Source organism: Dipodomys ordii, unplaced genomic scaffold (assembly GCF_000151885.1).
Source record: "Dipodomys ordii isolate 6190 unplaced genomic scaffold, Dord_2.0 Scaffold8, whole genome shotgun sequence".
Classification (NCBI taxonomy): Eukaryota; Metazoa; Chordata; class Mammalia; order Rodentia; family Heteromyidae; genus Dipodomys; species Dipodomys ordii.
Genome location: NW_012267224.1, coordinates 3318156 through 3332202, shown reverse-complemented (window position 1 = coordinate 3332202; position 14047 = coordinate 3318156). Strand labels below are relative to the sequence as shown.

Genomic DNA, 14047 nt, shown 5'->3' with positions numbered 1-14047 from the left:
GAAAGTGGGTGTGGGCAAATTATAAAATTCAGAGAGCATCCTTTCACTGGCATTATAATGGCCTCTGAAAGGAGGGACCCAGGCTACACCCTGAGACAATCTTCTGGATGTCCCTATATCCAGGGACAATTCAGAAAACACAACCCCATGGCCTTTAGAGCTGATACCAACAAAACCCTTCCAAGCCCCTGTAAAGTCACCATTGGGCCTTTTATTCTGCACTGGTCATATGTAGCGCCACCTACAGGTAATCGTTAATACAGCTGTACTTGAACCCCATGGCCTTCAGTCTGTCTTCCAGGATTTTCACACTGCCCTCTCCACAGGATTCCCTAAAACATAAAACAAACAAACATATTTTTTAAAAAATCAACAAAAGGAACAAATGTGGAGGAGGAGAAGGAAGAGGAGGTGGTGAGAAATTAAAGGAGGAAGATGTTGTTCAAAGTTAACTAAAATTTCTCTTAACTGTGTACTCCTGGATATTCTTCTCTCAAAGGGAACCTGACAGAGTCCCTGGTCCAAAAGGTGTTGCACAATGCAGTGAAGGATTGCTGAGACACAACCCTGAGTCTGGAGCTGGGAGAGCCAGGGATGCTCGATGCTCACAATGTACAGTTACAACCCCCTAGCATCACACAGCAGCATGCAAACTGTGATGTTTGCTCAGCTCCAGGTGTATTCACTTTAGGCTTTAATAACAAAAAGGCCTGGGTGCTGTCTTTGGCACAAGGCTAGCACTCTACCACTTGAGCCACAGCGCTGCTTTAGACCTTTTCTGAGTAGTTTGTTGGAGATAAGAGTTTCATAGAGGGCTGGGAAGGTGGCTCAGTGGTAGAGCACTTGCCTTGCATGCATGAGGCCCTGGGTTTGATTCCTCAGCACCACATAAGCAAAAAAAGAAAAAAGCCAGAAGTGGTGTTGTGGCTCAAGTGGTAGAGAGCTAGCCTTGAGCTGAAGAGCTGAGGGACAGCGCCCAGGCCCAAAGTTCAGGCCCCATGACTGGACTCCCCCCCCCAAAAAAAGAATCTCATAGACTTCTGCCAGGATTGGCTTCAAACTGCAACCCTCATATCTCAGCCTCCTCAGTAGCTAGGATTACAGGCGTGAGCCGCTAGTGCCTGGCTGTAACATGGCTTTTTGTTGCTGCTGCTGGTATTCTTGCTTTTGGGAGGTGGGTGGGGGCACATAAAGGGAGGGAGGAAGTATGAATATATACAGTCATGGTATTCAGCATACCCCTATGTGGAAAACAAGCTGTGTAACTTGTGGACAGGGATGGGAGGGGGAAACCAGGGCAAAGGGAAGGAAGGCGTGGCATTGTCCAAAAAGAACCAGACTCCTACGCGGCAATCCTCTGTACACCACTGTAAAAACAACAATAAAATTATACATTTTTAAATGTTAGAAAATGTGAATAAACTAAAGGAAAAAAATAACCCCATATCTCACATCCCTAGAGATGCCTGCTGCTAACCTTTTCACAGACAGTTGCACACATCTGTGCTCACTATGGTATCGGTCAACCATGATACCATGGTTGACCTCAGCCCAAAAACACAAAGTGGAAAATTCCAGAAATAAAGCCCCATATATTTTAAATTATACAGTATTCCGAGCAGCATGAAGACCGATGTCATTATAATGGAGTCTGGGGGGGGGCATAAGTACTGTTAGTGGCCCTTTCTATGTCACACAGTATATGGACCACCTGCTTGTCCACTGTCTCTGTGTACACTTATCTGTCCATGAGCTATTGAATAGCCATTTTTCAACCAGCGCTTGTTTTCAAGTAACCCTCATTTTATTTAATCATGGCTCCAAAGCACAAATCTAGTAATGTTGGAGGTTTAGATATGCCAGAGAGAAGCTGTGAAGTACTTCCTTAGGAAAGGAAAATAGAAGAACAAAAACAAACCCCATTTAAGTGGAGGTGTAGCTCAAATGATAGAACACTAGCCTTGAGTGAAAAGCCAAGCAAGGGTATATGGGCTTGATTTTAAGTCCTAGCAATGGCACAGAGAGAGGAGGTGGGAAATCATACCTAAAGTTGCTAAGATTTATAGTAAAAGTGATGGCCAACATTAGCATTGTAGGCATCATACACAAGATGCTGTTTTTACAGACACACAAAATACAACTTACGGAGTCATGGGGGCTTCCAAGCAATGTGTTGCAATATTGGAGTCCCCGTGGAAAGCCCTCAAGAAACCACACAATGTTATGAAAGAGAAGCCTAGGCTACACTAACCATTAAAGGAAATTGGAATGCCAAGAATGTAGAAGGTCGGCCAAGGAAAGCCACAGGCCATGAGCGGAGCCAGGCCAAGACAGAGGCCATGTGGGCAGCAAATCGCAGGGCCACAGGAAAAGAAGGTTTTGCAATCTCACTGGAGCCTCTGTCTTGATATAATGTGCCCCCTCTCAAACAAACAAACAATCAAACAAACAAAGACTCCTATATTGAAAGTTTGTTTCCCAGCTCAGTACTATTTGGGGAAGTACTGGAAACTTGAGGAGTTGGGGCCTAGCTGAGGCAGTAGCCCCTAGGGATTGGAGACATGTCCTTACAGTGCTATGTCTTTCCTAAGACCTGTCTCTGCTGTATGCCAGCCATGAGATAAGAAGCCACACCCACATGCCTGTCATTTACGGTTCTGCCTCGCCTCGTGGTCAGAGCCAAAGTGGTCAAAGATGTAGAGTGAAAGCTCTAAAACAGAGAGCCTAAAGCAGCCTTTTCTCCTTAAGATGTTTGTCTTAGATATTTCATCACTGTCACTGGAAATCTGCCTAAAAGTGCTATGTATAACACAGGTGTGTATGTAGAGGGAAAAAAAACAGTCCATGTAGGGGGGCTGGCTACTGCTTACAATTGCAAGCTCCCGCCAAAGGTAGCAGCCTTCAGATTCAAGGGGACTTCTCTATCCTGTTCTAGAGTTTTAGAATGTATCTATTCCTGTAAATCATTCCAAATGTATTTGTGGCTTTTTGTTGTAACCCATATCTGTCTAAAACCCCTGTATGTGTATGCCTGTCCTGAATATGTACCTTTCTTATGTAAACAGGCCATACATAACTCATACCAACAATTCCCTCCTTTGAAGGTTGATTCATATGTTTCAAAGCCATTGATACTACAAGAACATCTGTTGAAACTTCATTTTCATATGCATTCTTAGTTACTTGTATCCTTGTCATAAATTCCTAAAAGTAGTTTTTCTGGGGCTGGGGCAGCAGTGGCTCACCCCTGTAAATCCTAGCTACTCAGGTGGCTGAGATCTGGGGATCGTGGTTTGAAACCAGTTAGAGCAGGAAAATCTATGAGACTGTGATCTCCAATTAGCTGGCAAAAGTAGGAAGTACAGCCTGAGGTGGCTTACATGGTAGAGTAGCCTTGAGCACAAAAGCTCAGGGATAGCACCCAAGCCCTGTGTTCAAACCCCATGGCTGGTACCAAAAAAAGAAAAAGAAAAAAAAAAAGGTTTTCACGCACCAAGGTTTTTAAATCTCTTCATGTGCACTTCCAGGTGCAGGATGGAGGGGTGGTCTTTTTCCCACTCTCAGCCATATTGAATCTTGCCTTCCATAGACAGACTTAGGTAAAGAGGATTTGTACCATGGTAGACATAGCACTGTCATTCATGGCTAAAAGGCAGAGTCCTGCCCCAGGTTATATGGAGTGGAAAGATAAACAGCCTCCTCACCAAAGTGATAGAGACGCAATGTGGAAGGAGAAAATGAGCAACCGGCATTACAGGAATGAGGAGGACACAGTACGGAGAACATTTTTTTTAGACCTGAGACGATGCCCTTCTCTGGGAAAGCTTAGTGCTTAGGATTTATTTATTTATTTTACAGTTTTGACACAGATGCTCCTAGACACAGAAAAGAGCCCAGAGGACATTGTTTTACAGTTTGTTTAGTAAAGACTGCCAAAGTCATGCTAAACATAACCAATATTAACTATGCTATCTTCTGCTTTCTGCTGAAGAGGCAGTTTAATTTTGTAAATTCGGTAAACTAGTTACTAAATTGAAAGAGATTAAGAGACCTAGTGACTCACAGAGTCTCATTTTATGACAAGAGCAGCCACAATATACTCATTTAACAATAATTTGTAATACAAGTTGGGCGCCAGTGGCTCACACCGTAACCCTACCTACTCAGGAGGCTGAGATTTGAGTACTGCAGTTCAAAACCAGCCCAGGCATGAAAACCCCATGAGGAAACCCCATGAGATATGTGTGTGTGTGTGTGTGTGTGTGTGTGTGTGTGTGTGTGTGTGTGTGTGTGTGTGTACACTCTGGTTCTGAGTCATGAACTCAGGGCCTGGGTGCTATCCTTGGGCTTTTTCTGCTCAAGGCTAGCACTCTACTACTTGAGCTATAGCTCCACTACTGGCTTTTGTTTGGGGCGGTTAGCTGGAAATAAGAGTCTCATGGACTTTCCTGCCTGGGCTAGCATTGAACTGTACTCCTCATATCTTAGCCTGCTGAGTAAGTAGGATTATAGGCATGAGCCACCAGCATCTAGAATGTGAGGCTTTTATATTGAAAAAAAAAATCCAGAAGTGGCGCAGTGACTCCAGTGGTAGAGCACTAACATTGAGCACAAAAGCTTAGTGACAGCACCCAGTTCCCAGTTCACTGGCACAAAAAATATTAACTATAAAATATTATGAACTAACTATATTAAAACATTATTAACTATAGTCCCCAAGTATTCCCTCTAAAACCTGAACAGTCCAAGACACTACTTTCTTAGCTCATGACCTGCAAACAACTCTAACTTATGGTTCAAATGTGACAGTGAGGTACCCTTTGGAACCTCTACTTTATCAGAAATGTTGAGCAGAGACACTGATGAATTGTAGATTTTTAATCCTGGTAGCTTCAAAGGACAACTTTCTATAACCAAAAAATTGAAACAACAAGCAAAGATAACTTCTATATAAAGAACTGCTCATAAAAATGTAACAATAAGGGGGATTTGTGTTCTGGGAGGAGAAACAGAGATGTTGGTATAACTTATGTAATTAGTGGTTTGCCAATTTTCTGCAACTGCTCAAGAGACATATGACACAACTCATGTAATAAATAACTTGCAAATTGACTGCAATCTGTTGCCCAAGAAACAGGCAATAATAACGCCCAGTATATGGAGAGTCTGGAGAGTAGAAACAGCTTCTAGAATCCACATGTTCAATGGAACATCCTCAACTTGCTTTGGCAAAACTCTTCTCCATGTAGCACCATGTTCCTAAGAACAAGGCCCAGCATGCAGCCAAAGTTCCACCATGGTTGCTTGGTTTTCAATAGGCTATGAACCAAGTAGATTAGCTTTTGTATCTTGAGTTTGTGCCAGAAGTACCCTTCACTGGTGAGAAAACACTGAACTCTAGTGATCTCCTAGAAAACGTGCATCTTCCAAGAGTCCTTGACCACGAATCTGAGACCTCCCTGTGGAGGCTGATGGTGCCCTGAGAATAAAGTCTTTGTCAGAGAGTCTCTGGGTTGATCATGAAAACCCTGGTTTTCACAAAATGAGAAAAGGAGACTGGCTCTCACCAATGTCCACAGCTATCCAAAGCTGTCCTGTCACTTAGAAAGGAACCCTGTGTTCTCTAGCTGAGAATTTGCCAAATAAAAAAGCTTTTCTCCCCGGGCTTAGGACTAGCTACTGGTATTCCCAGAAAATGTAGCCACTACAATCATGGTAGCATCAGAGAAGGCTGGAATTTCCACAAAACCAATCATATGATATAAAAAAAGCATGTTTGCACAGTTACCCTCATCCATAGCACCATAACTTACACATATGGTCCTCCAATTTCATGCATGACCCAGACTTCAAATCGGGTGATTTTATGTTTCTGGAAGTATGGAATTTCATAATCTGCAAAAAATCTGAGAGACAGGGAAGAAATATATATATATATATATATATATACATACATACATACATACCGTGTATATATTTTATATATATAACCACACACATATATTTTTTCTTTTAATAGTCAGAGAATCTCCAGCCTAAGAAGATATTTCTTTAAATCCTAAAGTAATGGGGTATTTTTCCATTTTAGTTGTTAGCTCCTATACTTTTATTTTCAGGTTACTTGTTCATGCATTCAATCTACTATAAATGGTTTCATTATGTAGACATAGCTTTAACCCCCAGATCGTTTAATTTTCTTCATGTGTATTTACAAAAGCACACATTAGATTGAGGATTAGCACAGTTCTCTTTAGCCTCCTTCAAAGCAACTGAGTAAACATTCTGTAACAGGTGCTGGAGTTCTCACCCTTTGGTAGGATAGGCTCCCAATGGCTCAGAACCGTTCAGCATGACGTATATCACCCCAGAGCTATCCCTGGAATACTGCAAGAAGAAAAAGTATTTTGAGTAAAGGGAGATGTGTCGTTTTTCTGCTAGGAAATGAGTTTTGGTTTTATATCAACAATGCTCAATGTGGGCAAGTCTAGCATTTCACATAGGTAATAGGGAGACAAGATGATTATATTTGGAGAAGCAAATTGCTTCCAAATGTTGAAAACTCAGGCAGAGTAATTCCATGTCTGACACCTAACATTATGAAGATGATACAAAGCATACAACATCCTATCCGAGGGAATAAACTAGGTTAAGCTGCCAAGACACACAGCCTTAAAATCACAGTAGCTTCAAACAAGGAAGACCAATGTAATGCTCATGCTAACGTTTACCACAGGCCCCTGGCTTTTGCTGGTTGTGTGTTCTTACTTTGCCCCAAGCTGAAGAAATTTCCACATTTGCAAAGTTGCTGATTGTCAGGAAAGAATAAAAGGAAGACAACAAGTCATGGCCAGTTTTTAAAGGCCTTGCCACACAGGCCACATGCGTCATTTCCATTATATGTCATTGGTTCCTGTAAGTTGTTGTAACTAACTTCAAGGGGCAGGAAGTGCAGGCCTCAGTTGCAGACAACAAGACTACAACTTGAGCCTTAGCTCCACTTCTGGTTTGTTGGTGGATAATTGGAGATACAAGTCTAATGGCTTCTTGCCCAGGCTAGGTTCAAACCTCCATCCTCAAATCTCAGCTTCCTGAGTAGTTAGGATTATAAGCATGAGCCACCAGCACCCTGCAACCCCTCTTCATTCTAACCCTGGAAAAAGAGAACATAAGCTGTAGCCTTAAACAGACTATAGCTCTGGCATTTCATAGCTACTGCCAGCTTATCTACTCCAGTAACAATATTCTCTAGGGAGCAGATCTACATTAAGGACACAATTTCTGTGTCTCTAGCTTATTTGCATCTTCTCTCACCTCCTCTCCTCTGGTTATTAGTGTGTGGACATGTCTAACACCCACATTTAATTCTCCAGTATCCCGTGGCCTTCCATGAAATGAAGAGTTCCCCCACTTTTCAAGGCAACAAAAGGGTCAGATTGACTTGAAAGACTAAATACAACCCTAGTAAAATAGAAGTAATAGCAATTGTGCAATTCCTTAGCAATAGCTAACATTTGTTAAGTGCTTTTTCTGTACTAGGCAGTACAGAAAGTATTTTCTCTCCTTAAATCCTGATAACATTACAGACCAGGGAAAACAAATCAGGATATTGTAAAAGCAGAAAGTGAGGTTCACAGATATAAGTAATGACTTCTTGGGTTTCCATTTCTGAACCTCTAAGTTCATGGGTTTCACAGGCACCCAAGTCATTAAGCCTAGGATTACCTGTATGGATGCTCTTTTCCAAAATGAATCCACAGGATTGTTTTCACAGTCTTCTGATGTGGGGCAGGATTGGTAATCAGGTTCTAAGAGAAAAACAGATTCGCATATTTCCTTTTAAAGACTCTGACAAGGAAGCATTGATTTAAACTCCATAGTTATCCTACATTCTGTACAATGTACACAAGTCATTCAGCGTCCCCAGGCCTCAATTTCCTCATCTGTAAAATGAGGGTTAAAAGGCAGAGTTGAGCTGGATTGGGAACTCAGGCTCTGTAGTTACACACTGAGACTCTGAAGCTAACTACTTACACACTTCAAAGCGACTTCTTTCATTTTTCTGTGCCTCAGTTTCCTTATTAGTCAAAATAAGGATAATGGGAGGATCCCACTTGGATATTGTAGTTCATAAAGACATCAGTACATATAAAGTACATAAACAAGTGTCTGGGAAAAGGTATGTACTGCCTTCATTGTTACTATCCCTTCTACTGTTGCAGTACTGCTGAGGATTTGGATAGAGCAAATGACATAAAGGCATATGAAAGGATACATCTCAGATGGTAACTGCACAGGAAAGTGAAGCTCATATTTTTCTCATGATGTGTATAAGGGTCTTACCAGAGGAATTTTCCTGTCGACACCAGCTCAAGAAGTCCCCAACTCTGCCATACAGCACATCGCATAGGGGCATAAAGCGACGGGCATTCTCTGAATAGCTCATGACAAGGAGGTGGTTATTTTCCCAAAACAGGGACTAAGGAAAAAGAAACAAAAATTATATATAAAATAAGAGCAGATTCCTCAGTCATAGTGTCCGTATGAGACAGGCAACTCGTCGCTCAGCTGCAGACTGACTGCACTTTCCTTTTGACTTTTGTTCAAAGTTGCTACCCTCTTCCCTCTTTTCCGTCTAAGGATCTTATGTCTATGTTAACACAAGGTTTTCCATGTAGCATAAAATGCATGTAAAGGAGTAAGATCTTTGTATTAAAAAAAAATCGGGGCATCTGGGCTGGAATTCTGGCTCTGTTGTATGATGATTGTGGGATTGTGATGGAGACACATCTTCCATACCTGAAAATTGAGACTGAATGCTTTCTGTGATTGAGTGGATAGGAAATGACAAACAGACTTCTTAGAGTGGAAAGTGCCTGAAAATGAGATTACCCTTAGGGTATACCTTATAATTTCTAGTGTAAGTGACAGTTAATGTAATAATAGATATGATAATATTCCATGTTATTGTCTAGCCAGAACCTCTATAGTCCAGTCACTATCTAGACTGGTAGGTGTCCAGGAGTTGTTTTTCAATGTTACATTATTTTATTTACTTTTTATTTATTTGTCAGTCCTAAGGCTTGAACTCAGGGCCTGAGCACTGTCCCTGAGCTTTTGTACTCAAGGCTTGTACTCTACCACTTTGAGTCACAGGTCCATTTCTGGCTTTTTGATGGTTAATTGAAGGTAAGAATCTTATAGACTTTCTTGTCCTGGCTGGCTTTGAACCACGATCCTAAGATCTCAGTCTCCTGAGTAGCTAGGATTATAAGCATGAGGCACAAGTGCCTGGCTCACTATTGTATTCTTAACCTTTAGCACAATGCCTGATGCACAGAAAGCTGCCTGGTCAGTGCTGAGTTCAGCGCCTAATCCACCAAATCTAGAGAGAACAGAACTTACGCTTCCTGGTTTGTTTTTTTTTTTCAACAGGAAGACAGCAACTTATATTTTTAAATGACAACATAGAATGCAACATATACCATGAAATCTTGTTTTCCATCTATTATGTCTTTGATTTTCACTATAATACACCATGGAAAATCAGTTTAAGAAGAATTATATCAGAGATATAAAGATGCTATCTGGCTTTAAATTTAAGGTACTGTACTCAGCAAGCATTTAATTTTTTTTAACTTTTCTTTGTATTCTTCACTGGAGATTGAGCACAGAGTTGTACACTTCCGAGGTAGCCACTGCACCACTTGAGCCGGGCTCCCAGTCTTTTGGCTTTGGTTGTCCCCCCTCTGCCATTCAAATAGAGTCTCTTGTTAATGTTGTTCAGCCTGGCCTCAAATTATGGCCCTTCAACCTCTGAGTCATTTATTTTCTTTTCACTCCATCTTAGGATGTAGATAAAATATAGACATAGCTTTCTTAAAGAAACTGAGAGTAAATAAACATAATATTGAGATCCATTCAAAAGAGAGCTTGTTGTTCTGAGAGGGCACTAACATTTAAGGCATGTGAATTGCTCAAAATGCAGGCTATAAGACCAAGTGGAATAGAGATTACACTGGTCAGATTTGGAGGCCCGGTGTCAAAGGTCGGGCAATGTCCTGAGCTCCCTGTAGTGATTCCTACAGAGACCTGCTGACTTAGGTCACATCTGGGCAGCAGATCCAAGGGAATATTGGAAACAAAGCTGCCTTGCCACCAGACAGGTCAACATGCACATGGTGCATTTGCTGCTTGATGTCTCAGTAACACTGCAGGATGCTTAGGGCAGCTGACCTCATGCCCAGCCTGGTATCATTTTCCTCCACAGAGGAAGAGTAAGGATTTATCTGAGATGGCTTAGTCAGTTACCTTGTCCCGGGGAATGGAGTGCCAGGAGAGGTTAATAAAAAGGTCATAGTCTGAGGGAAGCACAGAGCAGGGATCTTTGTCCAGCACCACTTGAAAGGCTTCCCAGATAGCCGTGCAGTTCTTGGTCCTGTGCAAATATGTCCAAAAAAAAAAAAGAAGAAACATCATGATGTGTTATGACATATTTCCATTACTATAGAACTAGAAAAGGCCAGACACGATGGCTCACACCTGTAATCCTAGCTACTCAGGAAGTGGAGCCTGGGAGGATCAAAGTTTGAGGCCAGCCTGGGCAAAGCACTAGCAAGTCACCTTCTCAACAAATGGAAATTGGGTGGCATGTCCCTGTTATCCAGCTACATGGGAAGTATAACTAGAAAGATGATGGTCCAGGCCATCTGGGCATAAAGACAAAATCCTACTCAAAAAAATAAGTAGAGCAAAAGGACTTGAAGCATGATTCAAGTGGTTGAGTACCTCCTACAAGGGGAAGGTTTTCAGTTCAAACTCCAGTATGATCACACACACACACACACACACACACACACACACACAATGTAGAAAACAAGCTGAGGCTGCCTGATACAGGTGGCTCATACCTATAATCCTAGCTACTCAAGAGGCTGAGACCTGAGGATCACAGTTTGAAGCTAGCCCATTCCGGAAAGTCTGTGAGACTCATCTCTCCTAAAAAACTGTTCAGAAAAAGCCGGAAGTGATATCTTAAGCAAAAGAAGCTCAGGGACAGTGCCCAGGCTCTGAGTTCAATCCCTACAAAAGCAAGAAAACAAGCTGTGATGACTCAAGAATGGATAGGAAGGATAGGATACAGGAAGTTGCTGTCAGAAAGTGCTGCATAGATTTCTCAGAACTAAGTCATATGGCCTTGTCTGAGGCTGACAAGGTAAACAGAAGAGGTATCAAGCTGCAAAGCGACAACTTTAAGAAACCATATAGCCTTTGGAATTCAGGCGCCTTTTTAGTTTCTGTTTCTCTATGTCCTTTCTCTCTCATTCCTCTTTCTTTCTCGCTTTCTCTCCCTCTCTTTCTCTCCCATTCTCTCATTTGCTCTCCCTCTCCCTGTCAGGGAGTTTAATTTTGTCTTGCTTCTCTTGCCATGCTGGGGATGGAACCCAAGGCCTTACCCATGCTAGGCAGGGGTTTTACCACTGAGTTGGCCCCCGGAACCTTCTTGATTCAATTCAGATTGGGGCCCATTATCCAGATCCACCAGGAGCTTGGGACAAGATGAGACCAGGCCAACAGACAAGACTTGGGCTCCTACGAGTGAGCACCAGGTGCTGGGCAGAACTTCTTGCTTAGTGAGGCAGAGGGTATGCCCACCAGTGCCCGCGTTCACTGCTGAGGTCCTTGCCCACTTTCAAAACCACAGCTTCTGGTAATAGCTCAGTTGCTCCTATGTTATTCTCTGTTCTGATTCACGTGCTTGAAATGCATCATGACAAAAATTAGCACAAGAAAGGACGCTAAGCAAAAAAATAGGATAGAATGGAATCCAGGAGAAGAAGAAAAATCAGTAAGAAACATGGCCTGGGCAAGAAAGATGAAAACCTTAAAGTCCTGTGGGAAGAGGATCTGAGTTCCACAGAACAAGGTCTGACATGGACAATTCCACTGTGGGTGGAACGTGAGGGCTCCAGCTATGCGGGTGTGGACTGGCAAAGGGCTGTCATTCAAAATTGCTTCTGAAAGCGCGCACGCGCACAGACACAACACACACACACACACACACACACACACCTAGACCTGCAATGCACCTGAACCTGTTCAGCTCCTTCCCCACCTGTAAACCCGCATCCCTCCAGCGACTGTCTGTCCCATAAAACTTGCCTCATGTGAGGACACAGGTCCCCCCCACCCCCACCCCACCGGGGCTCACCGGGTGTCGGAGTTTAGCAGCTTGTAGTCTGCGCAGCGGCCCAGGAAGATGCTCTGCAGATGCGGGCTGGTGCCCTCCCCTCTCCACCGCCCAGCTGTGGCCCCAGCGGAGAACAGCTGCAGCAGCTGGAGCAGCAGCTCCCAGGCCCAGGCAGCCATGGAAGGGACTTTGGTTTCTCCAGCGTGGTGCCTCCTGGACTCCTCCCACTTCCTCTCCTCTCTGGAGACACTTTTCCTGGCTGAAGTGGGTACAAGTCCTGCCCTAACACCATCTGTCCCCTTCTGTCCCCTCTCCTTCACTTCTAAGACTGAGGTTGGACAACTCCAGGGACAGAACAAGTGCCCTTGTCAGAGTCCTGGGTAGGTGGGGAGGGGAGGGGGCGGCAAAGCACAGGCCAGGTTGAGGATAGCTGAGAGGATGTCAAAGCAAGGCTCCATTATAACAACATGGCCTATCTGGCAATGTTAGATAGATCTGGTCTTTCCCAAGGCCCAGGAATGAGTGAGTTTTGTTTTCAGGAAATAACCACAAAAACTATTGTTTACTGAGTTGGTACTATATACCAGTCATTCATGCCTAATACTTACTGACATTCCCTCCTCGTTTTGCAGATGAGTAAACTCAAGGAGTTAATTAACTTCTGAGGTTACAACCCCTTCCTGATAAATGTGGGAACCCTAAAGATAGTTTTGAGAACTGGGGTTCAGATTTCCTCCTGGAGGACTAAATCCCTTGTTCTTCCCACAGCACTTGACATAAAGGAGGGAGGGTGGGGGCGCTGTACTATCTGAGTCTCTTGTTTCTGTAATCAAACTCCACATTCTTCTGTCCAGCCTCTCCTTACATCAAAGTCCACATTCCAGGGATAGGAACTTTCAATTCTTTCAACTATCTTTTGCCTAGAATTTGTTTCCATATTTCTAAACAATATGCCTATACGCTGTTTCTAGGAATTTATGTTCTGGATACTTTTCTTAATTATGTAAAAACTTATACAACCAGACAAATTTGAACTTTTACTAGACAGCTTAATAGGAATGGATGGTCAAATTTTAGTTACAGGGGCTGGGAAGGTGGCTCAGTAAAGTGCTTGCCTTGTGTGCCTGAGGCCCTGGGTTCAATTTCTGAGCACCATAGAAGCAGAAAAAGCTGGAAGTGGTGCTGTGGCTCAAGTGGTAGAGTGTTAGCCTTGAGCTGAAGAGCTGAGGGACAGCACCCAGGCCCAGAGTTCAGGGCCCATGACCGACAAAAAAAAAATTTTTAGTTATAACATATTGTAATATAGTAACAGTGCACATCATTTAGAAATACTAGAGATATATACATAAATATTTACCATTGAAATTAGGTCTAGAACTAAATTCAAAATAATACTGGAAAGGGGAAAGGAGTTGGTGAACAGATCTACTTACATGGAGAGTCACTACATTCATGCTTCAAAGATTCGTTAGTGTTAAAATATCAATTCTCCCTTAAATGATATTTAGATTCAGAGTAATTCCAATAAAAACCCAAGCTTCTAAATAATATAAATCAAAAGGCACATTTTAAATTTTATATGAAAATCTAAGATTCTAGATTTTTTTATTCTAGCACTAAAATAAACAACAAAGTTGGAGAGCCTACACTATCTAATGAAAAGACTTACTGTAAAGTGAGACAATAAAGCATGTTTTAGGATGTAGACATATAAACTCAGTAAAAAAAAAAGTCAGCAACTAGATCCACATGTCATTTTCAATAAATATCAAAAGTAGGGGCTGGGAAGGTGGCTCAGTGGTAGAGCGCTTGCCTTGCATGCCTGAGGCCCTGGGTTTGATTCCTCAGCACCACATAAGC

At 42.6% G+C, this 14047-nt stretch overlaps 1 protein-coding gene across 1 annotated transcript; it reads right to left on the bottom strand.

Annotated features, from left to right (window-relative positions):
• Positions 1 to 241: 241 nt before the first annotated feature.
• On the bottom strand, positions 242 to 12405 carry Bst1 (bone marrow stromal cell antigen 1). The gene is made up of 7 exons (XM_013008890.1): positions 12209 to 12405; positions 10309 to 10435; positions 8341 to 8476; positions 7723 to 7805; positions 6308 to 6384; positions 5814 to 5906; positions 242 to 332 (listed from the first exon to the last, which is right to left on the bottom strand). Exons 1-7 carry the CDS (start codon positions 12364 to 12366, stop codon positions 242 to 244), a joined length of 765 nt encoding a protein of 254 aa, XP_012864344.1. The 5' UTR covers positions 12367 to 12405.
• Between the last annotated feature and the right edge of the window lie 1642 nt (positions 12406 to 14047).